This window comes from Thamnophis sirtalis, unplaced genomic scaffold, assembly GCF_051295495.1.
Source record: "Thamnophis sirtalis isolate CommonGarterSnake01/CBP01778 unplaced genomic scaffold, rThaSir2_p1.2 scaffold_3, whole genome shotgun sequence".
NCBI lineage: Eukaryota > Metazoa > Chordata > Lepidosauria > Squamata > Natricidae > Thamnophis > Thamnophis sirtalis.
In genome coordinates this window covers 40,027,789-40,055,737 of record NW_028261383.1, presented here as the reverse complement: position 1 = coordinate 40,055,737, position 27,949 = coordinate 40,027,789, and the positions used below count along the sequence as shown (strand labels likewise).

Sequence of the window (27,949 nt, the reverse complement as noted above, 5' to 3'; positions counted from 1 at the left end):
ATGGGGATGCTGCAACGGTCATGTGTGAAAAACGATCATAAGTCACTTTTTTTCACTGCCATTGTACCTTTGAATGGTCACTAAATGAATGGTTGTAAGGTAAGGATTACCTGTACAAAAATACAAATAGCTTCATTGCTTGAAAAAAGCTGCCCTTAATATTAATCATTAGAGTAGAAATGGGGGAATACACACTGAAGATCAAGGATAGTCACAGCCATCATGGAGACTCAATCCTTTCTATCTGAATACCTTTCTGTAAAGTGGAGGGTGGGGAAGGCTGTTGGAAGGAGATTTCTTCCAACAACTGGTTCTTCGAACTTTTCAGAAAGTTAACAAACAGTTCTCTTGAATAGGTGCGAACCAGCTGAATCCCACCACTGGTTGTATCTCCCAATTTTTCTTTGTTATATACCTTATATTTAAAGTTATGACAATCTCCATCTCTTTCCATTAAAGAAAAAAAGACAAAGGATTTGTACATTGTATCATTCATTCATTCATTTCATTTACTACATTTCTCTTCTTTGCTGTATTTTTTTTTCTTTTTTTCATAATATTCCAGGCTGCTTAAAACCATTAAAAATATTCAGTATAAAACAAAATTAATGCAATTAAAATCAATTTGCAAATCAGCTATTGGCAGTAATGAGCTTGGTGAAAGAAATGTGCATATACCATATTTCTAAATAATGCGGGAATGAAAATCAAACATACCTTCTTGGGGATTGTATAACCCTAGTCTGGAGGCCACGATACGTGTAGAATACCTATTGTAGGGCTATATGCAATGGTATGTGGGAAAGGCCTTGGGAGGTGGGATGAACAGATGCTACAGAGTCAGATAACAGAGAGCATAGCCTACAGCTGGATAGTGGAAGGGACAAGAAAGAATTGTCTCTAGTTGGACTGTAAAGGCAATAGTGGGAGAATTGTACTTTCAGACTTGCAAGAATGATGTCAGTTTTACCAGGTAGACCAGACAGGAAAAACAACCAGATAAGTTAATTCTACTTCTACTTATTGTAAAGGTACATTAACAGAATCTTCCAAGTCTGAAAGTATCATTTTCCCACTGTCCCCTTTAAAGCACGAGAAACTAACTGAAATGTGCAGAGAAAGATAATACTGTGGATTTGGTGATTTAGGCATCCTTAGAAGGCAGATAAGAGCAAGTGACATCTTGTGCATCACAACAGCATTGGTCAAAGGGCATGAAAGGAACCCTCCTTGAAAGAGATGGGCAGTCTAAATATGTGAAAAATCAATCCATGCACACACACACACACACACACACACAAATGAATGTGCACAATTATGTTATAGTGCTTATGATATATGTCAGCATTAAATTATACTTAAGGAAAAAGGCTTGGGTTTTTTTTAAAATTGCAAACCCTGTATTGATGCTACTTTGCTTCCGTGTCTAAGATATAAATGCTTCTGTTCTGTGAAGGTCCCAAATTACACTTTACAATTTATATATCAAAGAAATGGGAGGCTAAGATGTTCATTTAGACCCATTCTCTGTCGGTTCTCTCTGCATTTTATGTCAGACAGATTAGGCATCAGGTATATATGAAGAGTACAATGGAGCTTTTCAGTAATGATTATAGACAAAGCTAAAGATAGGATCAACTCCTCTTACTCTTCTTTTTTATTGCTTAAAATAGGCCCTGTTTTTCCAGTATTTTTCACAGCGGTTTCAGGTTTCAGAAATCTTTAACAATGTTATTTGTCTGATCAAATTTAATGAGTATCCCCAGGCCTGGCCATTTTAAATTGAGTTAAACCTAGTAACCCTGAAGCCTGATCATTACAGTCCAGAAGAAAAGGGGACACCGTGTATCAGAAGAAGTATTACTTTTGGATTTTTTTTAGATTGAAAAAAAAAACCTTATTTTTGAGAAATCTCTCTTGCTTTTCTCCTGCCCTTGTAACCTGAAAGTGTGATAGAAACCTACAGAAAGTACTGAAGCTATAACGAAGCTTTAAAAAATGGGAGAAAATGGTACCAATCAGTTTTGCTAAACCTTGACATCCCGGAGATATTGCCTGGATTTCTAAACTCGGCAAGGAAATCAGAATTGAATTTAACTAATAATTGACTGGAAATTAATTATCCACTGGCTTTTGTGTTTCCTTATTCTGTTATTTTTTTCCAGGGGTGTTCCTGATTCAGCCCATACCTTACATAAAATCAAAACACATTTTGGCATTTGCATTGTAAGAGGAGAATATATTTGAGAATGCATACTTTTTAACGATCTAGTACTGAAAAGTACTAGTGTGATTTTTTTGTGCCAAAGGAAGTGGGTGAAATTATAGGGAAAAGAATACAGGTGGACTATGAAAATAGATTTTTAGCTCCCAAAAGAAACACAGGATCTTTTGGCTATCTTCTTATTGTCTTTGAGCATCACTGAAGCCATATGACATTTGAAATGGGTGGATATTTATTGAAGTCCTAGTTGAGATGTTAATACTCCAAAGAAGAATCTGAAGCAATTAGGACAGAACACCAAAGGACATTAAAAAAAGAAACTAAAAGTGAATGTTAGCTACAATTTGCTGTAGGTTAAATGTAAAGATCTTCTCCATGTGTAAATGGTTCACTGACCCATACTAATAAAGCAGTGCTTCAGAAGAAGGGTAATTATCTAAAGTTCTCAAACACCCAGAGGTAAATTGCTCCCTATTTTTTTTCTTTTGAAAAAAAATGAACTTGGATTGAACCAATGTACCTTTACTTAGTTTTTTGCCTTGACGCTCCAATTTTTTTAATGAGGGAAATTAATTAGCTTTCTTATTTCTTTATTCCTGGTGTACGAATAAGGCTCACTGCAACTTCCCTGTTTTCCCTTTGGGCTCCTGACTCAGCCGGCGGCATCATTTATGAAGGCATTTTCTGCAGCCTCCTGAAAAGACTAGCGAATAAATGATTGGAACTTATTAAGCCCTGCAGTTCCTTCTACTGCAGGCAGACAAATAAGCAACAGAATCAAGAAGGGAATCCCAGCAGAAAATGGATATGCTGTTTTCTAATCTCGCTTTGATTGAACATATTTCCATCAATCAGCTCCTTTATGAAGCAGCTGTGCCCTTCTTATTCTGGAGTAAATCCTATTGTGTAGATTGGTTTTTACTAAATTGGGGTGGGGAACCACGGCTCTTTTATGACTGGTGGACTTCAACTCCCAGAATTCCTGAGCCAGCCATGTGCAATAACAATATGTGCAAAACTGCAATCTGATATGGGGTTGGTTTTACTCCATTTTACCACATGTAGCAATGAGAAAATAGGGATTGGGTTAAAATGTAAAGCTGGAAAGAGGTCTCAGTGCACTAAATCTGGTTTACCTTGGAGGTGATGTGAAAATCATGTGTGTGTGTGTGTGTGTGTGTGTGTGTGTGTGTGTGTGTGTGTGTAGGCTCACTTGGATAACTTCCAAGGATCTGACTAAAAATAATGCTCCCAAGTAAATCTATATTTCATAGTACAAGTAAATGCTTAAGACAGCAATTGTGTTTGGAAAAATTCTGCTTGAAGTATTGAAGTATTGTAGCAAGTATTCTGTGTTCCAGGAATTTTACTTATTAAGTTCCAAGAAATTTCTAAGGGAAGGTGTCCCAGGGATCCTAAGAGTTTACAGAGTTGCTTGTAGTCTGAGTACTCTGTTTATTGATTATGCCAATCAAATTACTGATTACAATCCAAAAGAAAGCTAAATGTGCTTAGATCAACATAAATCTTGGTTCTGGCTGTGGAAGTGATGCAGTATGCAAGGAGTTGCCCCAGCTTTTAATAATGCAATTATTTTACTCTCAATGCCAACTTATTCAGCTTAGACTAGTAAATTCTGTTTAAGGTCAGCTTTATATATTTATGCTATATTTTTTTTCAGGAATGTCTTCATGGCAGTGAAAGTGAGTTCAACTGTACTTTAGTATATGCATATTCATGTGTGATTGTCCTTTTTTTTCTTCAGGGCTCAAACAAATACTGCCTTTAAGAAAAAAATTGTGCAAATGATCTAAAAAGCTGGTTGTTTTTCTGACTCATCTACTCTGTGATCCTATATATAGTTAACCATATTAAAAAATATATCATGGTACTCAGATATACCTCTGAGGAGATGTGAATAGAATTACACTGGCAACCCCCTTTATGCAATTTGAAAACTATGAAATGGAGTTTTATCCAAAACCTTAGACAGCTAATATATATATCTTCTTTCCCTAACTTATGGATGTTCTTTTCTTTCTAACTTGCAAATAAGTCTTCTGAACCTGAGGTTATTCATAAAGGAGGAGAAAGTTTATTCAATTAGAAAGTATTTTAAAATGCATAAACTTTCCTTCCTTCCTTCCTTCCTTCCTTCCTTCCTTCCTTCCTTCCTTCTTTCCTTCCTTCCTTCCTCCCTCCTTCCCTCCCTCCCTCCTTCCCTCCCTCCCTTATTTCCTCTTTCTCCCTTTGTCCTTCCCTTCTTCCCTTCTTCCCTTCTTTCTTCTATATTTTTCCTTCCTTCCTTCCTTCCTTCCTTCCTTCCTTCCTTCCTTCCTCCCTCCCTCCCTCCCTCCCTCCCTCCCTCCCTCCCTCCCTGTTTTCATATTTCAAACTTTATTGAAAAACAGGTTCTCTTCTACATATTTTTGTGGAACTGAATATCTAGTACCTTCCTAATGGATTGCTGCAGTTCAAAGTTGTTCCTTAACTTTATATAAATCAGATGTTCTCATTTGCCCTCTCCGCCCTGTGGAACGTTTCCGTGACTTGCATCCTGAGGAAGTGGCTGATTTATTTCGCACAACACAAGCAGTTGGCAATGTAGTGGAGCAACATTTTGGAGGAACTTCGCTCACCATTTCAGTTCAGGTTAGTACTAGGACTATGATTTGATTACAGCAAAAATTGGTGTAAGCTCTCCCAAAATATAATTTTTTAAGGTTTGTAATACCAAAAATAGTTCTTAAGGTGCACTTGCAATTTCCTGTGTGAAGAGGGGTTCACTATAGCAACATCAACTAAAAGTAAATATTATAGCTAACTTAGATATTTTTTTTCTTTTTCTAAAACAACTCATTAGTAATTAATTTAATGTCCTCTGGGACAATTCTCTAAATGCTGTAGGAGAGAGAAGAATGTATGCAGTGAGTAGATTTTGCACATTTGCAGAAATAGCTTTCAAGAGTTAGAAACCATACCACAACACCATACTGCAACATTCATACAGGATTCCAGTAGGATTAACTAGGGTCACCAAGACTGAGCAATCTGAAATCCTCAAAATCCATTAAAGGCAGTTTTGACTATGCTATTCCGTGTTGGCAAACTACCGTAAAATAAGCAAAGAGCTTTAAAAAACTATAGTTGCTACAATTCACCACAAAGATGTCTTAATTTGCGAGACAGAATCAAAGAACTAGAAGGATGGTGGTTGTGACTTTCCCTTTTGTTACTTTATTGGCATCAACAACAATATTTTATTGCTACTTCTACTTACATGATTAAGTGGTTAAGACACTGAGCTTGTCAATCAGAAAGGTCGGCAGTTCAGTGGTTCGAATCCCTAGGGTGAGCTCCCGGCTCACCAGCTTTTGCCAACCTAGCAGTTCGAAAGCATGTAAAAATGCAAGTAGAAAATTAGGAACCACCTTTGGTGGGAAGGTAACAGCATTCTGTGTGCCTTCAACATTTAGTCATGCCGGCCACATGACCATAGAGATATCTTTGGGCAGTGCTGGTTCTTCGGCTTTGAAACGAAGATGAGCACCATCCCCTAGAGTTGGGAACGACTAGCACATATGTGCAAGGGGAACCTTTACCTTACTCACATGACACCACTCAGGATGAAATGAGTGAGAAAAGGATAGCTGTCATCTTCTCCTTGGATTGGCCATCATCATGGAAGAAGGCAAGCAGCCTTAAGACCTGGAGAAAAAGTTTGACTGTTACCTCTCAGATGTCAAGTCCTGAAATCTTTAAGTTACAGTGCCTTTGACCTGGTTAATGTCCTCAATACTGAGATATTTTTTTGTCCCTCATCCCACTTATTTATACATCCCATGTATAAATGTTGTCACAGAACATTGCAAGAGTGAATTTGGAAATGAAAATATGCCTTTGGGGTCTCTGGTAGCAAGCAGTTCAGATCAACAATGCCATCTTCCTGAAGTTAGTTTAGCTGGAGTTTCAGAGGCCCTATTCCTATTAAAGAGCAAGTTAATGTTACATTGCCTTTGGTGTACAATTTGCATGGTCTCTTCTCCAGAGTGACTGAACTGGTTGCTCATCATAATTTTCAGATGGCTCCAGAGGCGGGTTGCTCCCGGTTTGGCCCAGATAGGCCGAACTGGTAATGAAAGCGGGAGGAGACTCCGCCCACCCTCCCAGACGCTTCTGTTCATGCGCAAAGCATCATGTGCACGAACAAGAGTGAACTGGTAGCACCGGGATTTGGCTCCCTTTAGTCTTCCTTAAATAAACAGAGGCTGATAACCAGAAGTATGCCTTGAAGAATCATTCTTTGTAGAATTCAGGAAACATGAAATCTGTGATGAATTCCATGCACAAAAAATAATGGAAAATCAGCATTGTACATACAGAAACTGAGGGTCTCACCTCACAATGCTTTAGTTACATGCAAATGGGACCTTGTACATAAACAAGGTGTTGGTGGTTACCTATAAAACCCTATAATAGCTCGGAACCAAGGTTCTTGAAGGATCACCTTTTTCCCCCAAAAAAGTCTGTCCAACTAGTTCAAACAGAATGGGTATGTTGCACATCCTGTTAGTTGGCAGGAACCAGAAGGCAAGCTTGCTCTATCATGGCCCCTGCTCTATGGACCATCCTACTTTCAGAATGGCCCCAACCCTGTTAGCCTCTCAGGTCCACCATTGTATTCTGGTGTGCTGTCATTATACTGGAGGGAGAGGGGCTTGGCATGCTTGGGATTTTTCTGCTTTTGCTGTGCACTTGGGAATTAGGGTGGGGGGACTATCTGTGAAGATGGGACGGACTCCTTCCCAGCTGTTTTTTGCCTGGTTCCAAGGTCTTCGTGCCCTGAGTGCAATCTGTTATCTACCCAGCATCTCAGCATTCTCAAAACATCTTCTCGGCATCACATTGGTGGACTGGTCATGGGGGTTGTGATTGGGAAATGAAAAGAATTGCTTTTGCTTTGTACTGGACCTTTAGAGTCCGTTTGACTTTATTGCAACCAGGTTTCTCAATAAAAGTTTGTTTCATTCAATTCAATGGATTCAAGACTCTTGCTTTCCTGAGGGGGCCGAAAGGGCCAGGCCTGACAGCCTTTTAGACATACAGATTTCATGTATAGAGCCGAGGTGGCGCAGTGGTTAAATGCAGCACTGCAGGCTACTTCAGCTGACTGCAGTTCTGCAGTTCGGCGGTTCAAATCTCACCGGCTCAGGGTTGACTCAGGCTTCCATCCTTCCGAGGTGGGTAAAATGAGGACCCGGTTTGTTGGGGGCAATATGCTGACTCTGTAAACCGCTTAGAGAGGGCTGAAAGTCCTATGAAGCGGTGTATAAGTCTAACTGCTATTGCTATGTACCTGGGTTTCTTGAATGCCATGAAGGATGTTTCTACAAAACATACTTCTAGTCACCAATCTCCATTCATTTATGGAAGACTGGGGTGTTGAATGTGCCAAAGGCCCTACATCCTGACTCTGTTGCTAAATATCTTGCTCTAGTATATATCGAATTGAATGTTTTAAATCTTTTCTTTACTGGCTTTATGTTTTTATTGTTTCAAAATGCTTTTAATTACAAGTATATATGTTTAAATACAATTAAATTTTAAATTGTAATATATTTTCTGAATTGTAGGCCACCCAGAGTCATTAATTGAGATGGGTGACCATATAAATTGAAGCAATAAACATCCATAAGATGGAATATATGTCTCTTTAATGTAACTTGGCTTCCTTGTTCTTCAGTCATGTACCCCATATGTACGTATGGTAGATATAAAGCATATCCTGACTATACAGGGCAATGAAGTTCCATATATTAATTTTAATTTTGGATTTAAGGATAAAAAAGTTTTTTGGGCTGCCCAAAGAATATGGGTCTTCTACACAAAGCTCATGTATCCTCCTACCAAGTGGATAAGTCTCTTTAGCTTCTGGGACACAGCTGTGAATGAATGGGCTGCACTGGCTACCTCAGATCTTTTGTTAAAATCATATTAAACCAAAAAGGGCATCCTACTGTATTGTGCCTGCCAACAACATGTCTTTTCTAAACAGTCCCCATAAATCTTGATGAGCACCAACATTATTAAGAGCATCTGTGCTCTGAGATGCTGAGGGCCAAGAGGAGCAAATGTGCCAGAACTTTTTCTCCTCGGTGCCATCATTTCCCATTGGATTTGGCCCTGAAATAGAAAGGTGTCTGCTCCCAGGTACTTCAGCGCCAGATCATCCCCACAAGAATGCTATAAATTAATGCACAATGAAATTAGATTTAAATTATTAATGGGCAATTTTTTGAATGCCCAGGAGAATCTTGTTGGCTGTTACTATCTAATTCTCTTCCCCACTTTCCTTCCCTCTCTTTTCCTCTCTTCCGCTTCTCCCCACAGGATGGTCCTGAAGCTGGACAGACTGTGAAGGTGAGTGCTTATTTTATTATGCCGAGTACCAATTAATAAGAAGCAATTATACGAACGAATAAAACCAGTCAGCTGCAGCACATTGCTGTGTTGCTGTTTTATCCTTGAAGCCAAAGGATCCCTCAGTCGTTAATATCAGTAAATATATTGATTGAAATGGGATGGTACAATATGTTTACATTTCACCTCTTTTCCTAATTGTTGTCATTTAATGCTACCTCTTGGCCACTACTGTAGTCTGTGGAATCCTCCTGTCTTGTATAGTTGTCTTCTAAAGGTGTGAAAGGGGTGTTGTTTCCAGCATTTCTGGTAAGATTTTAAGAGCACACAAAAAGTCCTTCCATATTAAACCATGAAAGGTCAGACTTAACTGTTTCTTCTTGTTGTTGTTGTTGTTCTTGTTGTTGTTATTGTTGTTGTTTAATTAAAACTGTAGGAGACACCAAATACAGAAAAACCATACACTTAGCATGAAAGCAATTTGAGCCCAATAATTTATCTTTACTAAGAGCTGAACAAATACCATTGTACATTTTGCACACAAAAATGAAATTCAAAATTATTTTCTGCATTTTAATATTATAAAATTTTGTGGGGATGAGTTTTTCTCAGGGAGGAAGTGCATTTATTGCTGTTAAAGTTCAATAATTGGGATTCCATTGACTGAAAATTGCTTAGAGACTTCCATTTGATGCAGTTCTAACTTTTCTCCATCCCTGGATCTGTCCAGGGTCCTGCACTCCATTGTGGCAAGCTAGATGCTTTCAGAGAATAAAATCATCTCCCTTTTTAGCTATGGAGATTCTCAGTCATTCAGATCATGGTTGTCCCAAGGGTGCTTTTTCAAGAGGCAACTGGATTTCCTTTGTTTTTCCTTGAAGAGGTTTCACTTCTCATCCGAGAAGCTTCTTCAGTTCTGCCTGAATTGTCAGGAATGGAAGGATTTATGTTCCTTACAGTCATCTGATAGATGGGGCATCTGAAGAATTTGAGGACTTGCTTTAGATTTTGGGAGGTGTTCACCCATCTTGGTTTTCCATCCCTAATTCTACCTATGAGTTTCTGAGAGGTTAGGGTGAAGGATGGCAAGGCACTTTGCTTAATCAGCCATTCTTCTTTCTAGAGATAACAATTAAATACTTTTGAGGTTTAAACATGCTGATAACTCCTAGTCAAGTAACTGAAGAAATCTGGGATAAGACAGATTTAACTAACTGCTAATAGGAGATCTAGGGGGAATTAGCCCCATCATCCAGTCAGACCTGAAGAAGCTTCTTGGATGAGAAGCAAAACATCTTCAAAGAAAATCCAGAAAGTCTGGTTGCCTTGGAAAAAGCACCTTTGGGTCATTTCCCTTTTCTTAATTATCATCCAGAAGAGAATGCCTCTGAAAGTAGTACTTCTTGGTAGCCTAATAATTTGATCTTTCTTCACTTTGCAAAATTCTCTCTTAAAAATGACTTCTGCTTTGTTACATAGATGATGCTTTTGTGAGGTCAGTTTCAAGTTATGTCCTTGAGATCTAATAGATTGAGAAATATACTTTTATCTATCTCTTGTTCCTTCTTCCTCATAACAAACTATTTCTACAATTTCTAAGCAAGCTGGACTTTGATTTAATTCATAAGCACAGGCCCACTCAGATCAAATATCTTTGTCTTCTGATTAACTGGTTACCAAATGTTTTGCATCTGAATTTGAGTTACTTCCCTTAAAAGGATTAATGAGTGAGTGAGAAAAAAAAACCTGTGATAGTCCTTCTCTCTGGGTAAACCACCCATTTTTGATGACACTCCTTGACTTTTGCATTTATCTACATAACCCCCTATCAGCAACTAATCTGGTTAGTTGGCAGAATCAGGCAGTGGGGAAATTCATATTGAATATGACCCACTGGGATTTCTTATCTGAATTTGTTCCACATGCTTCTGTTCTTAGCTCCTACCCCAGCCCCATTCCATTTCCTCTGCTAAGATTCATCATTGATTTGATAGAATATAATCAGTCAACAGATGAATTATAACCTTTTCTAATCGCCTTCCTCAGCATAGAATCAGGAAATTGCACTTTTATTTTTGAGAGACAGCAGGAGGAAGTAATGGAGAAGCCCCCTCTTCTATATACCAGAGAAGGCTGAGAGTGGCTGCTTCCTCCACATGGAAGAAGGAACTGCTGCTACACCATTATCATCTTCTTTTAATGACCCCACAATCCCTCACAGGGTGGGGTCTGGGCAACTGATTGGAGCTAGCAAAGTATTTACTGGACAGATTCCCTTCCTGTCACCAATGTGGAGTTTTGTTCAGCAGATATAATCTCATTGTGCCCAGAGAGAGAAATATCTGCCTCTACCTAGGATTGAACTCCCAGTGTCGTCTGATTGTGAGATGAGAGGTCCACCTCTAGGCCACCACACCACTCCTAACTGTTGCTACACCATTCTCAGATGTATTTCCCTGATGCAGTTTTCTATCCAAGTAGCCATTTCAATCAAGGTAGACCCAGTCCTTAAGTTCATTCAGCCCACTAAAGATCTGAGACAGGAAGGATGGAGTCTTTGCTACATCACTGGATTAGTTGTGGTCAGGAGAATTATGAGAGCTGGGCTTGTACACTGCTGCTGGCCTGTGCTATAGGTGCCTCTGCTCTGTTTCTTCATTCTTGCCCTGGCTGCTTTGCAAAACAGTGTCCTTGTGTCAATCCTACCAGGTAGACCAGACTAATAAACCTATGCCATATAAATAAGAACTACTTTTATTGCAACAACTACAATAACAGAATCTTGCACGAATAAATGAGCATCTCCACTTTTTTCACTTTATCTTCACGTGAGTTAGAGAGGAGCTTGTCTGAGACATTTTGTCATGTTACTTTTTTTTGGCCTTGGCTCAAGTCCCTCTTATCTGACTGTTGCCATGGTAGCTGCTCTTCCTTCTGTCCTTCAAGGCCATCCCCTCTACCCTCTACAGTCTGATGCCCTGGAGGCACCATGGCATTATCTTGACTATTATATGATAGTGATGATGTAAGGATAGATGGTCTTGTTACTGAACGTTTAGTTGCTACCTCTGTGTTTGGCATAATCACATACATTTCCAGGAACGCTGGAGTTATGTCTACCTTTCTTCCACTTGGGTATTTTCGGTTTCTTGTTCTGATCGTTTTTCAGTTAAGGACATGTGGATAGGCTAGCCATTCCACTGACAAAGCAATGATGTAGTTTTGATCCTGACATTATGTGAGTATAAGATTTCTCAGTTGAAGTCCTTGTTAGCGTTGATTCACATAATCTTAACAGCTGACAATAGCAAATGGAAGCAATTCTCTTCTTTTCCATTTCGTACATTGACCTTATTTGTGATCTTTTTTTTTTTATTGCCTCAGAATAGCTCACTAAGGCTGGAGGAAGGAGAAAGAAATGGAAAACTAAAAAAGCACTTAGCACATCTCAAGTGAATTGCTGGGTCAAAGATTCAAAAATCTTACTGGCGGTGGGAGGAAAGCCCAGAAGAGATTTTTTAAAATTTCATGGCCCATTTCCAGCTTTTTAATTCATCTTCATTCTGCTTCTCCCTATCCAATGTCACTTCTTGGACACTTTTGGTCTCACGGTGCCTGCTGCCATGCTCCCATGATATCTGTTCTGGCAGAAAAGCAAGATATAAATCATCAACTTTCCACTGTGAATCCCTTTTCTAAAGCAGGAGTCTCTAATTTTTTTTTAATAGACAGGCACATATGAATTGTTGAGATTACAGGTAGTCCTCAGTTTACTAGAGCAACTCAGACCATCATTGTCATTGCTAACAATGTAGTCTTAAAATGCATGTGACTGCACCACTTACTTGTCCCAGAGCCAAGGTGGCGCAGTGGTTAAATGCAGCACTGCAGGCTACTGCTAGATCAGCAGGTCAGCGGTTCAAATCTCACCGGCTCAGGGTTGACTCAGCCTTCCATCCTTCCGAGGTGGGTAAAATGAGGACCCAGATTGTTGGGGGCAATATGCTGACTCTCTGTAAACCGCTTAGAGAGGCCTGAAAGGCCTATGAAGCGGTATATAAGTCTACTGCTATTGCTATTGCTATTGCATCAGTAAGCAAGGACCTCCATCGGAAGATTTCCTGCTGGCTTCCCCACTGACATTACCTGTTGTTGGAACTAGAAGTAATGACAGTCAGAACTCCAAGGACTGGTTAAAATTACCACTTGTTCAGCATTATCATCAGTTTCAACAGTTGCTGAATGAGTGTCTGTTAAATGAGAATCACCTATATGTTACGGTATGTTCAGTGACAGAACACTGATTTATCAGTGGTGAGGGTGCTTTTTCCTCTAATCATCCAGGATAGTTTTCTACCACCAATTTCCCTTTACCTCCTGCTAAATAGGTGCTTACACTTCCTAATTAATCTGTGTCTGCCAACAGCCATCTCTTTTAAAGATTTATGTATAACTAAAGAAATTACTGAATATTGCAACATGTTGGCTTTTCATATTTTTTTTTAGTAAGAAATCTTAACAAGAATAAATCAGGAGAACTCAGCTGAGAAATATAAACTGGAGTGGAGAAGATGGATTGATTATATTCAAAATAAATATGGGACTAAGAAACTCCAGATAGCCTATGATTGAAGAAGCAAGGAATGACATAATTTGTTTAGAGCTAGCTTAACAAAAGAGGAGTTAAAGTACAAGTGAAAGATGATGCTAATGTTTTTTTTTTTTAGTTTACAATAGAATATGATTGTTAAAGATTTATACCCTGTATTTGCTCTGGGAAGTTGGGGGGGCGAGGTTGGGGGGGGAGATGGGTTCGGGTGGGGAGGGTGGGGAGGGGAGGTAAATATTTGTAAAAGCTTTTTAAATTTTCAATTAAAAAAAGAATAAATCAGGAGAGAGAGAAAGCTTGCTGGGTCTCTAGGAAAGGTATTAGTAGACATTTAAGCTAGACTGCCATGGTTAAGACCTTATTTATAGCACTTACTATAAGTAAACTTTTCCCAACATAGTGTCCCCCTTTCCAGTACATTTGACTTTTCTTAATGGCACCATGCTGGGGCAGGCAGCAGTAGGTCTTTGTATGTATGCATTTTCAAGTAACTACTTGGATGAAAAAAGAAAGAAAGAGTAGATCTCTCCCCCCTGCTGTGTGCCATAAATACACATTCTTATTGCTTCTCTTCCAATATTTTTTTCACCTTATTCCACCATTTTGAGACAAGGTGCAAACTGCCAGGGCTGTGTACAGTTATGGTGTGTGTGCTGACTTCCTGATGGCTTCCCCACATCCAGAGGTGGTTTTCAGTCGGTTCTCTCCACCTGCCCACCCCGGGGTAATTCACGAGCACTGCACATGCGCAGAAAGCGGTACGCATACACAGATGCATACACACATTCACATTTGCGAACCGGTAGGGAAGGTAAGTGAATCCCACTGCTGCCCACATAAACTGCTTCTACAGTGTTGATATAAAGTGTTTATGTCCTAGCTTCCCAGTGTTTCCATAAGATAAAAGCAAAAGAAGAGAATATGTGTAGCTCGGGGTTGGACTATGGAATCTTTGGGCTCCATGAGCTTGATTGTTTTTTCTTTCAGAGGTTTCACTACCCAGCTAGGTAATACCATCAGTGCTAGAAGGGAGTGGGGTCTGCTCTCTGTTTATGTAGAAATGGTTTGTCCTGTCAGGGTTGGTCGGAGTGGTCTTGGTGATTTCTTGATTAGACTTTTGTTTGATTGTCTGAGTTGGTAATTTGACGATTGGGGTGTTGTTTATGACTTAGTTGCTGGTTTAGCATTAATCAAGGACAGTCCCACCAAAACTGACAGGGCAAACCACTTGTAAATAAAGAGCAAAGCCCACCCACTTCTAATACTGATGAAAACAAAATTATCGGTCACAGAGAGCACCAAGGGCCCCACGGACAATAGCAAATTCTGATCCCATATCCTTATTATTGTTGTTAGGCACAGGTAAAAGTCTTTAGAGATTCTCAGTCATCCAGATCATGGTTGTCCCAAAAGTGCTTTTTCAAGAGGCAACTGGACTTTCTTGTTTTATTTTTCTTTTGAAGATGTTTCGCTTCTCATCCAAGAAGCTTCTTCAGCTCTGATAGGATAGTGGGGAATGGAAGGATTTATACTCTTTGTAGACAGCTGGCAATTTGCATCCTTTTAGAGGGTTGTTGTAGCACTTGGAGGTTTATCTGTGTTTAGGGTCACTTGAGTAGTGCTCCTGGTTCCTGTAGTATGCAATTTTTTCCCCTTTGGAAATCATTTCCTACTCCCACACCATTCAAAGGGTGTTCATTCCATATTGTATAACTAAAAGTCTTTAGAGATTCTCAGTCACCCAGGTCATGATTGTCCCAAAAGTGGTTTTTCAAGAGGCAACTGGACTTTCTTGTTTTTCCTTGAAGACGTTTCGCTTCTCATCCAAGAAGATTCTTCGGCTCTGACTGGATAGTAGGGAATGGAAGGATTTATATTCCTTGCAAACAACTGGTCATTTGCATCCTCTTAGGCACAGATAGTGTGGAAATTCTATATAATAGATTCCAGAATGACATGATTTGCCAGTAGGTGTACAAATGAGTTTCAGTGGTCTTAGAACAGTACCTGCCATCTTTGAATTGACCATATCATCTGAGATGCACTTGTTTAGGCAATGGCAATTGCTCAAACATCAGAGTCTCAAATTGTCTCAGTGGAAGACTGAAGGTCTATGGTCATGAACTTAACACTCTTTGTGACTGACCTAAGCTGATTTAAATGCACAGCTGGCAGTGGTGACCTCTAGGATTACCTGCAAATGTGTTTGTGGACCAAGTGTTACTGCTTTCTCAGAGTGCTCCCCCTGATTAGTCATCAGCAAGCATACATCTTGCTTTTAAGATTAAAGTGAGAATTGATTTTCTATTGTGCAAGAAGCAAAGGCCACGAGATGTATGTGCAGCCGGTGAATGGTAAAACTATGTAGACGTGTTCAGCTTCCCATCCCATTAGTTTAATGAATGCAATGCAGTGACTGTGACCCACTGAAGTTATTACAAACTCTTGGATTTTTAAAAATTACATGCTCGAAAATGTAATTTTAGACATTACGTTCCTCTCTTTTTTCCCCCTTGTATTTGGTGACTTTCTTTTTTTCAAAACCGAAAGCACCATAATTTGTGGTAATTTATTGCCCTTGTGTAGATGATGCAGCTTTAAAAAAATGCTAAGTGTGGGTGTTTTAATAACATCACTTGCATGTCCAGTGCATTTCTGATTCAATTACTGTAATCCCATACCGTAATAGGATGATAAGGCTGGTGGAGTGGCTGTTGATTTATTGAAACTACCTATCAGATACCTATCCATATGGATGAAAGTCACATCTGAAATATAATTCAGAAATGTGCTTTTCCCCCATCAAATGTTTTACTTGGAGGGGGTGAGGAGAGGAATGTTTAATGCACAGAAGCATGGCGCGTGGACCCATGTTTGGATAGATACATTTCTTAAATTAGGTGTCACTGTAAAAGTCAGGGGTTTCTCCATACATCTGGAGAAATCGGGAGGAGCTTCAGACAGGGAGCGATAGATTCAGCAAAATAAGTTTCTTCCCTCCTGCTCATCATTTTGGTTCCCCTTTTTCATTTTTTTGAAGCTCTTCAGTCAGTGGGAACACAAATGGAGAGAATGAGGTATGTGTGTAATGGGATTGGTGGTGGAAAACACAACACTCCTCCCCCTCCCTCGACTGTCTCCTCTCTTCTCCACATTATTCTGCAGCATCTCTCAATTTACTGATCCAGCTTTTCAGAGGATACAGGGGCATTCAGGATTAATACATTCCGGCAGTTCTTTCTTCCAGTAAAAGCTTTCATTGGGTTAGGGGGCTTCCATTGATGGAAAAGGGACTCTGGATTCCAGTCAATCCTTGAGTGACAGGTGGTCAGAAGTCAGAGCTGGAAAGACCAAGCCTGAAAGTGTACATTAGTGCCTGGGTCTTGATAGTGGTTATGGTTATTTGTTCTTAGATTTTGGAATTACTTTGCTTTTTTTTTGTTGCATGCAGTCTTGATTATGTCCATATTTAGACCTTTGAACTTCTGTATAAATTTTATCCATCCAGAAGCATTTTCACATTAATAATGGCAATGATGTGTTAAATTTAAATTTAATGACAAAGAAATAAAGGGAGACTAGTATAGCTATTTCAAGCTGTATCTATATTCACAGCTTGAAATAGATCTATACTGGTCTCTCTTCATTTCAGTAAATTTAAATTTAACACAAAATAGTTTGGCGTGGAAGCGACCGCCTGCAAAGACTCCTGAATCGGGGCTGAAAGGTGAAAGCAGAATCAGTATGCTCCATCTCATAATTGGATAGACCAAGTTGTCCTGATAGACCGGTCTCACCAGAAAAAACACTTCACTGCAATGATGGCTTTTGAAACATTTCTTCAGCAGATTGACTGGCTATCCAAATTTCTTTGAGGAACATTCGGTAGATAATATACCTGAGGTTATCTGTGAGATGTTTGGAGGCTGGGTGCAATTCTGGGATTTGGCAAATATGAAGAATAGGAATATTGCTCAGGGAACCCATCAAGAAGAAAAGTCAGATATTTCCTTTTTCTTAATCAAGTCTAAGGTGGGCTTAGTGCAGACATTCAGTTCAGTGGTGGGATTCACCTACCTTCCCTTCTGGTTCGCAAATGTGAGAGTGCGCCTGACTCACTTCGCTTGTATGCACCACGTTCTGCACATGTGCAGAAGGTTGCACATTACATCAGGGCGAGTGGGTGGAGCCTCCCGCAGCCACCACTACTGGTTTGCCTGAACCGGAGAGAACCAGTTGAATACTATCTCTGGTTCAGTTGAATGTTTAGAAAACTTCGAGCTGCCCTGAAAGGTGGGGTTTGTATTTATCTGTGCTTGAATGTAAGTATTGTTGTAAGTGTGATCTGAACCCTGGTTCATTTGAGTCTTGGATTATATGAAAAAGCTGACAGGCAATCCTTGATATAGAAGTATGTATGTGGAGTTTAAGGACCAAAGAATATTACTCCAAGTAAAGACGTGGAACTGCTATTATTATGCAGGGTAAGTAGTCCTCAATTACCAATAAAGGGGAATATTTTTAGCACTCTCAGGTCTTTGGTGCACTCTGAGCTTGGTTGTTTTCTTGCAAACATTTCCTTATCCACACTAGGTATTGATAATCTAAAACACTGATGTTACCTTGTTTGAGTAATGAAATGTCTGCAGCGGCCCCGACCCTTTGGAACGAACTCCCCGTAGAGATCCGTACCCTCACCACCGTCCAGGCCTTCCGCACAGCCTTGAAGAACTGGCTCGCCCGTCAGGCCTGGGGATAAGGACCATTACCCCGCCCGAATGTTGTATGCATGTTGCGTATTATTTTATTATGTGTTGTCGTCTTAGTACTGTATTGTATTGTATTCCCCTCTCCCTGGTTTCTGTGAGCCGCCCTGAGTCCCCTCAGGGAAAAGGGCGGCCTACAAATAAAATCAATTCCAATTCCAATTCCAAAAAAACCCCAACCAAGCTCAGGAAGCACCAATGACCCTTCAGTCCTTGTTTAGCAACTGCTTAGTTGCTAGTTTAGTTTCATTTAGCAACTGTTTGTAGTTGTGATAGTGATAAAAACTTAACTTTGCAACCAGTCCTGATATTTATGGCTGTCACGGGTCTGTAAACCAAAGGAAAACTGAAGTGAAAGTATAGAGCATGTTTTACTTAGCAGCCATTTTGCTTAATGACCAAATTATGGGTCCCAATTGTGGTTGCTAAATGAGGACTAACCATATAAACTTTCAACAACGAACAGGTAGATCCTGAGGCATTTATTCTGCCTGAGTGACAGTAGGGCTATGTATTTGCATGACCCGACAAAAGGGCGAATGACAAAACCGCGCCCGACTAAACCACAATGTCATCAATGCGCCGACAACAGTGCGGCACCACAGTGCGGAGACAGAAGGACGCTTTACAACAGCGCATCGACAGAAAGCCGATTTAACTTAAGGTAAGGGTTAGGGTTAGGGTTAGCGTTACGTTTAGGGTTAGGGTTAGGTTTAGTTTTACAGCGCGCTTCTGTTGCCGCGCTGTTGTCGGCGCGATTCGGTCCTCATTCGTCGGAGCGCTTTAGAACACGCGGTTTTGTCACCGCGGTTTAGTCGGGCGCGGTTTAGTCGGGCGCGGTTTTGTCATTCGCCCTTTTGTTGGTGAACCCGTATTTGTTTCTAGACTCACTTGATGATATTTGTGAGGCTTTAATAGTTCTGTCTGCGTTGATATAAGCAAACCGACACAGCTGAAGCCACGCTCTCTGATCCACAAGCAAAAGCAATGAGATTTGTGAGTAAGGCTGGACAGCACTCCAGAAATAATTCATAAAGGGTGCTTTGGAGTGTACAAGAGGATGAAGGTAACATCTGCCTGCCACTCTGAAGCAAGCAGCCTTGTCTTCTCCCAGCATCATTAAGCTGTCTTTGAAGTTGCCATGTGATCTCGGGGAAAGTAATGGCCACTTTGCAGAGTTGCGAGCAGATGCTGTTGCGGTATATGTGAACTTCTGCATGCTGCAGAACCTTTTTGGAATGGAATCCAAAGCACTTCAAGGCTCTGTTGGTGAGTTCCATAGGAGGACCTCTTCAATGGAATTGGAGATTTTAACAGATTAACAGAGTTGGAAGGGATCTTATACTGCAGATCATCTAGTCCAACCCCCTGCTTAAGCAGGAGACTACACCATTTCTGACAAATGGCAGCCCATTCTCTTCTTGAAAGCCTCCAGTGATAAAGCTCCCACAACTGCAAGCTGTTGTGGGAGCTTCAGGCAAGCTGTTCTGGTTGATTGTTCTCACTGTCAGAAAGTTGCTCCTTATTTCTAGGTTGAATATCTACTTGGTCAGTTTTCATCCATTATTCCTTGTTTGGCCTTCAGGTGCTTTAGAAAATAGCTTGATTCCTTCCTCTCTGTGGCAGCCTCTCAAATATTGGAACACTACTATCATGTTTCCCGTGGTTCTTCCCTTCACTAGACTAGCTATGCCCAGTCCCTGTAACCATTCTTCATATGTTTTAGTCTCCAGTCCCCTAATCATCCTGGTTGCTCTTCTCTGCACTTTTTCTAGAGTCTCAACATCTTTTTAATAGTGTGGTGACCAAAACTGGATGCAGAACTCTAGGTGTGGTTTTACTAGGGCTTTATTTTTGGAATTACATTTTCTTGACCTATAGATGTGCATGTTCCAGTGCTTGTTCGCATATTTTTTTTGCTTAAAGAAATGCTTATGGGTATTTTGTTTCTCTGTGGCTGAAATGATCTTGCTTACTTTAATGACAGTGTATTGTCTTTACTATTTGACTTTGTAGTTTATATAGTTTACATTTCACTTTTGGAAAGTAAGCATGGCATAAGTTGTAGTGGCTCAACATAAATACACTGCCAGAGAAACATAAGCATACTGATTAAAGGGCTGGAGGCTAAAACATATGAAGAAAGGTTACTAGAATTGGGTACGTCTAGTCTAATGAAAAGTACTGTAGGGGACATGATAGCACTATTGCAATATTTGAGGGGCTCCTACAAAGATGAGGGGTAAATTTGTTTTCCCCAGCAACCAAATGCAAGGCAAGAAATAATAGTTGGAAACTAACCAAGGAGAGAAGCAACCTAGAATTAGGGAGAAATTTCCTAACAGTGAAAGCAATTAACCAATGGAATAGCTTGCCTTCAGAAGTTGTGGTTGCTCCATCACTGAAGGCTTTCAAAAAGAGTCTAGCCAACCATTGGTCTGAAATGGTATAGGGCAGTGATGGTTAACCCTTTTGATGTTGAGTTCCCAAAGTGCATGTCCGAAATGCCAAAATGCAATGTGAGAGCCATCCCGCGCATGCACCTCCGTCCCCCCTCGCCCATTTTTGGCTTCCAGGTTGCTGCAGGAGGCCTTCCAGCCCCAAAACAGGGCACCAGGGGGGGCTCATGCGGTGCCCCCATGCCCGTTTTTGGCTTCCAAATTGGTACAGGAGGCTATCCAGGTCCAAAATGGAGGGAGGGCGTACATGTGTGATAAATCCTAAAACACAATGCAAGCACACACACACACACACACATACATACACACACATGTGTCCCCCACATGCACCCTGCCCCCGTGCATGTGCGGCAGAGACCTGAAGACCAGTTGGCTGGCGGGAGGCGCGCCCACAAGTGCAGTGGAGCTGGGCTAGGGTCACAGATGGCGTGTCTGCAGAGAGGGCTCTGTGTGTCATGTGTGGCACACGTGCCATAGGTCTGCCATCACAGATGTAGGGTCTCCTGCTCAAGCAGGAGTCTGGACTAGAAGGTCCCTTCCAACTCTATTATTCTATGTTCATGGCAAACTGACTGTTGTCTAAGCATAGCCAAAGCTTTCTCTTCAATCAGTTTGCTTCTTTTCAGCCTTTAGCCCAATCTTTTAGCCTTTTCTAAAGAGCCAAAATTGTGCCATGTGATTGGTGTGTTTTTCTGAATTGTAAAGAGCTGAAGGTGATGTGTTTAATATAGTACCTAATAGGTAACATGTTCTGTTAAATATTCTTAAGAGCAGAAATTCCCTTTTCATTCCTTTTTCATTTTTTTGTATGCCCCCCCCCCCACAGTGATGCTTCTTTAATGGCAAACTGAATCAGTACACTTGACTGGAACTTTGTATCAATCATAACATGTCATAAAATATCTCTAAAGAGTCCAATTTAATTTACAGCTTAAACATTTCTCACGTTTTTTTTTTCCTTTTGTTCATGAGGACCAGGAATCGCAATGTTCAAACGTAGTCTCATCATAGTATGCTTCAGTTGTATCAGAAGCATTAGTGTCATTAACCAGAAAGCTATATAAATGCAGCTGGGTTTCCAATGAATTTATAAACTCCAACATTTGGCTAATAAGGCATGAAAAACAACATTCAAATTTTCTAAATGAGCAACAGGGCTGCAGCTAAGGGAGAAAAAGTAAAATATACAAAAGTTGTGTAAAAGATTTAATCCCTGCAGTACTAGAGACAGTCTGAGCATTCTCTTGATTCAAACATAATCACTGAAAATGGTTCAGCAGCCAGATCAAAAAATTTCCTGCTAGGGTTGAAACGTTATAAGGTAAAAGGGAAGAAACTGCCTATTAGTAGTGCCATTAATGCTAATGACCAAAATTAGGATATAATCTTCTCATTTCTAATGGCGAAGATTAGAATAAAATCTTTGTCATTAACATTTATTGGGAACGCAAGACAGTTTCAGTGACACCTGCAACAAACCAGGATGCTGCCAAATTAGCAACATATGTATGATAACGGCATACAAATAGTGCCGTTGTATTTTTATCATCTGCTTCTCAACAGATCTCTGAGGGCCCAGGCTGACCTTGACTATTATGAAACAATGAAGGGCAAAGACCCAGCACATGGTCTATTTTATGATTCCCCAGCATAGCAAACTCCTTGACCCCCTGCATGTCTGAAAAACCTGATAAATGGGCAGCAGGAATGCTAGCCGGATTTCTGCCTGCTAATAGTGGTTTCTGAGCTATGAGAGGTTGCTTGCTTCCACAATCATTGGTTCCTCTTAAAAAGGGCAACAGATCCTGGCAAGATGTCTTCTGCTGCAAGAACCTGGACTTTGCAACAGGAGATTGCAGTGGGATTTAATATATTCCTCAGGGGTGGGCTTCAAAAGTTCCAGCAATAGGTTCACTGCCCCGTTGCTGAGTGGCGTAGCCTAGTTGGCCTCCTGCAGCACGGCAGGGCGGGTGGGATTTTTCTACCCTCCCTCCCAGGCTCTGGAGGCTTTCCTTGAGCTTCTGAGAGGTTGAAAACTGCTTCCTTGCACACTGGAGGCCAGTAATGGCCTGTTTATAACTTACAGTGGGCCCATTTTTCACCCTTCCCAGCCTCCGGAGGGTTGGGTCTGGTCATATTGGTCATGGCTTAATTGGCCTCCTGCACCATGGAACAGGGGGGGGGGATTTTTCTCCCTCCCCAGGCCCCAGAGGCTTCCCTTAAGCCGCCAGGAGGGTGAACACTGATTCCCCGGGCTCGGGAGGCCAAAAACAGGCTCGTTTCTGGACTCCGGTAGGCCCATTTTTTACACACACCCCGAGCCTCCACGTGGGCCCTGCACTTACCCTGCATGATGAAAGGGCTGCACAGAGGCTCCTGGGATGGGAGGGTAGGGAGGAGGGGGGCAGAGCCATCCAGGGGTGTCATTTGGGAGTTCACCAAACTGGGCAGAATCCTACCTAGATGATCACCCGAACCGGTGCAACCCCCCCCCCCCAGCAGTCCACCTCTGTCATTCTTGATTGCAATGGTATCATAACAAGAGGAGACCAGGGCTCCATGATGTTGTCATTTTAAGAGGCTGTTAAACCAGAGAACCTTTGATTGAGATTTTAATCTCATCAGAAGAATCGGGGGAGGGGGGGACTTTGTTATGTGCTGTCAAAGAAAGGCAAAGCATTCTCTGAATGTTTCAGTCATTGTGAGTTTCATGAAAGAAAGATTCTCATCAGCAGTGGAGAGAAACAACTGGTTTTTTTTCTTCCTCCTTTCCTTGCTCAAAGAAGTATATTCCTATTCCTTGGAGCACGGCCGGAAGAGGACTGCCTCTCGCCCGCGGTGAAGTGCACATTCGCAGGGAACCCAGTGCTAAATCATTCGTAGACAACCTGATTCTGGGTTGGGGTTTCGTGCGTAGCAGAGCAACTCCCTCACTGCGATCTATTGAAAGTCAGCCCTCGACACAAGAAAAAAAAAGAAAAAAAAAAGAAGTATCTTCCTCATCAAGACAAGGTGGATTTTATGAAGAGAAGCCACCTTTATGTAAACAACAATAACACAAAGGGAAAGAAAGTCCTTTAAGTGATAAACTCAGACCGAAACTTTCATGCTCGCATCAAAAGTGACGTGAATGGAAGTTTCAGAAACTTCTCTAATCATTGCAATTCCCTGCTTCTTCCATTTGGTTTTCCCACTGTCCCTAACCCTTGGTATTAGGAGCAGCATTAAAAAAAGAAAAAGAAGAAGAAGACGACGCTTTCTTTGATGGCTGCAGGAGACAAAGCAAAATGAAGAGCATTCAGTGATTGATGGACATGACACTCTTTGATCTGTGAATACCAAGAGCTGCGAGGCACTGATAAATGGAAACGATGGGCTGGATAATGAGGTCTGTTTTAGAAATATCAGAATCTGAGGCTCCCCTGAAGGGAAAAGGGGCGCAGACGTCCTTCCTATAATTCTCAGTGAATTATGACAGGGCTGGAGAGGGGTCCTTTTTTTTTTTTTTTTTTTGAATCTGCACTAAGGAATGTCATGACACTTCAGATGTGCCAAGTAATTACAGGTCCCCATATTCTGAACAAGATGTTGAACAAGCATATTAAAGCTCTTGTGCATGTTGAAGAAGCAACCAATTAATCATAGCTGAAAATCCAGAAAGCAGCCAAACAGCCTTGCAGAATACTTGAATTGCTTCCCCTAGCAATTCCCCTTTCAAGGCATGCCACTAAGCATCTTTCTATATATTTTTTTTAAAAAAGTCCCTAACATGCTTTAGAGCAGGGGTATCAAACTCAATCCTATTGTGAGTCCTATCAGGGTATTTTTTTAGTCTTGAGGGCGAGGGTGGGTGTGGCCTGGTTGTCACGGCCAACTGAATGGGAGTGGCCAGGGTGGACCAGGCCCTGGGCAGCACAGACTGGTCCCTTGCCGTCTCTGGGACCACCCCATAGGACAACTCTGGCCTATTGCGCACCAGATCCAGCCTGTTTTACACGTCGGCTTTAGAGTATTGATAGAAGAGAATATTTGTAGCTCAGGATTGAGTTACAATCAATGTCCATATAAGCAGAGATTAACATCAAGATTAATACTAGGCCAACAATCAAGCAGTAAACAATACACCTATCAAGTTGATGGTCAGGAACTATAACTTAGACAAACTAACAGCCTAGTCAAGAATCCATCATGGAGAAAACAACCCTCCCACCAATACTGACAGAACAAGCCATCATATATAAACAGAGAACAAACCCCATAACTCCTGGTGTTATCTAGTTGGGTAATGAAATGTTTGCAAACAAACCAAAAAACTCAGAAAGCACCAAGGACCTCGCATGCTTTATAGCAGCGATGACGAAACTTTTTCTTATGCCGTGCCAAAATTGTGCGTGCCCAATCTCCCCGCCCAACTGTGCATGCACATGCGACCCCCCCCTCGCATGCGCTTGCGACCCCTCCCCAGGCTCCAGAGGCTTTTCCTGAAGCCTGGGGAGGGTAAAAATGGCCTCCTGTGGCCCACTGGAGCTCCTCCGAAAGCCAGAAATGGATCATTTCCAAACTTCCGGTTGGCCCATTGGGACTGTTTTTTGCCCTCCCCAGGCTTCAGAAAAGTCTCCAGAGGCTGGGGAGGGCAAAAAACAGCTGCAACGGGCTAACCGGAAGTTCGAGAATGAACTTCCGGTTGGCTCATTGAGGCTGTTTTTCACCCTCCCCAGCCTTCGGAGGCTTTCCTGAAACCTGGAAAGGGCAAAAAAACCCTCCCCTGCTCCTTTGGAAATGTGAAAAATCAGCTGGCCAGCATGCACATGTGGGCTAGAGCTGACAGCTGGCGTGCCAACAAATATGGCTCTGTGTGCCACCTGTGGCACGCCATCATGGCTTTATAGTATTTCTTGTAAAGTAGCTTAAGTTCATGAAACCAGTTACTATACCCCTGGGGAATCTTCATGTTAGAATGCCTATTATTCACTTATTCACTCCAAATCTCTATATGGATCACATTTTACCTTAAACCCCCAGATTTAAAATCCAGATTAAAAACACTAACACAGCCAAAATACAAATATATATACTCTCAGGATGTTGATCTTCATCCTGAATTTGTTAAGATCTTTTTAACCTAGTTTCCAAATCTTGTCAATTTTTCTCTGTAATGATTCTTATAAATAAAAATGGCAGTTTACTGCTTTTCTTAAGCAGAAAATCTTTTAGTAGAATGAATTTGTAAGCTAGAGACTTATTTCGATCAATGGCAGGTTTCTCAATAGTCTTTCCCTAGTTTAAGCTGTTATGATGTATCATCGAATAGCTCATAAGATTCTCCCGTTATTTTTTGGCATTTATTTCTCAGATTCTTAGCCAGCCTCTCATTAGGAGAAATAAAGAAAAATGCAAAGCAAACTAAGAAAATGCAATGCAAATTCCTTTATATATATATATGTGTGTGTGTGTGTGTGTGTGTGTGTGTGTGTGTGTGTGTGTGTATGTGTATGTGTATGTGTATGTGTATGTGTATGTGTATGTGTATGTGTATGTGTATATGTATATATATATATATATATATATATATATATATATATATATATATATATATATATATATATATATATATATATATATATAACATATATATATGTTCTTTTTTTTTAAATTACTGATTCACATAGGCTCCCTGTGGAAAATATCTCAATTAAAATGGAGTTCCTGTAGTGATCATTGTTGGATTTGTTTGCACGCAATCGGATTAGAGCAATTCCATGCTCCACACGAGGCAATGTTTTTTATCTATGAAAATGCTCCCTTGGTGTAAGAGACATTTATTGGCATCCAGGAAGCATAGTACCACCTTACTTTCCAAATTGGGGCAAAGAAAGAGGAATTTGAAAAGAGATTCTGAAGAGGATGCGTTCATGGAGGGAATTAGTAAATGTCTCTATAAGTTTGTAAACAAGCATGAAGATACATTTTCCCATATTCCTACAGCTTCTTCATGTGCTTTAATAAGTATGTTGCTTAGCAAAGATTAAAAAGAGAAATGAACCTCTATAAAAATAGAAATGATTCTCGCTAAAGAGCTTCTGAATCTCTGATATTCTCTATGCAGCAGTAATGCTAACCTATTATGTTCAGTACCAGTTTGGTAGCTGGAGCACGCACAACTGGGCGTAATGACCGGGCGTGATGACATCTAGGTGGGTGGGCGGAGCCTCGCACCACTGCCACTACCAGTTTGCCTAAACCGGTGCGAACCGGCAGCATATTACCTCTGCTATGCAGGCTTTCTCTCCAAGTACCGTCTCTCTCTGTCTCTTTCTCTGTCTCTCTCTCATGCATACGCGCGCGCGCACACAAACACACACACAATCAATTTTTGTTCAGGATTTCTTTCTCATGTTTTTTACACGTGACAAAGAATCTGTTTGCAGCTGGATAAGATGCTATGTGACGAACAAACTTCTGACAAATCTTCCAAGTTGAAAGAAACAAATTTTGCAAATGACAGCTTGCTCATCATCCAAATGTTGGCAGTATGTAGGGACTCCCCCCCCACACACACACCTTCCTCTAGCCCACCATTCACACTCAAGTAGTGTGATGTTTTTGCAGGAAACACAACAGACTGTTTCCTTTAGGAACTAGTGAAGAAACCAGATTTGGAGGAAAGCAGAGCCAAGGTTACCTATTTGGTTTTTCTCTTTTGCCTTTGTCTGGCTCACCACTCAAATGCCAGAAATGTCTCCTTTGATCCTCAGTAGATGTATTTTATGCCTGCTGTAGCCTCAGGGAAATATATAGTAGACTAGACTAGACTAGACTAGACTAGACTAGACTAGACTAGGATAGGATAGGATAGGATAGGATAGGATAGGATAGGATAGGATAGGATAGAATAGAATAGAATAGAATAACAAAGTTGGAAGGAACCTTGGAGGTCTTCTAGTCCAACCTCCTGCTTAGGCAGGAAACCATATACCATTTCAGACAAATGGATATCCAACATCTTCTTAAAAACTTCCAGTGTTCGCACATTCACAACTTTTCGGAGGCAAGCTGTTCCACTGATTAATTGTTCTATGTCAGGAAATTTCTCCTTAGTTCTAAGTTGCTTCTCACCTTGATTAGTTTCCACCCATTGCTTCTTGTTCTTCCCTCAGATGCTTTGGAGAATAGCTTGACTCCCTCTTCTTTGTGGCAGCCCCTGAGATATCGGAACACTGTTATCATGTCTCCCCTAGTCTTTCTTTTCATAAGACAAGACATATCCAGTTCCAGTTGAAATGGGGTGTAGGGTCATCAGAAAAACCCAGAAAGCAAATATCTTTCTTGGTAGCCAAATAGGCTAAGTGGAGGGTTGGATCCCAGCACAATGTTAATGGTGGTTTCTGAAATTTCTTGGTGGTGGTGGTGATGAAGAGGATGAGGATGATAGATGATGGAGAGAACTGGGATGACATGATAGCAGTCTTCC

At 40.9% G+C, this 27,949-nt stretch overlaps 1 protein-coding gene across 1 annotated transcript in view; it reads left to right on the top strand.

Moving 5' to 3' along the window:
* Positions 1-27,949, top strand: part of FHIT (fragile histidine triad diadenosine triphosphatase) — a 990,173-nt gene that overhangs the window by 698,312 nt on the left and 263,912 nt on the right. Inside the window, exons 3-4 of the mRNA XM_087707805.1 lie at positions 4,731-4,876; positions 8,615-8,644. Coding sequence (XP_087563931.1) covers positions 4,731-4,876; positions 8,615-8,644 — 176 coding nt within the window. The remainder of the gene's footprint in view (positions 1-4,730; positions 4,877-8,614; positions 8,645-27,949) is intronic.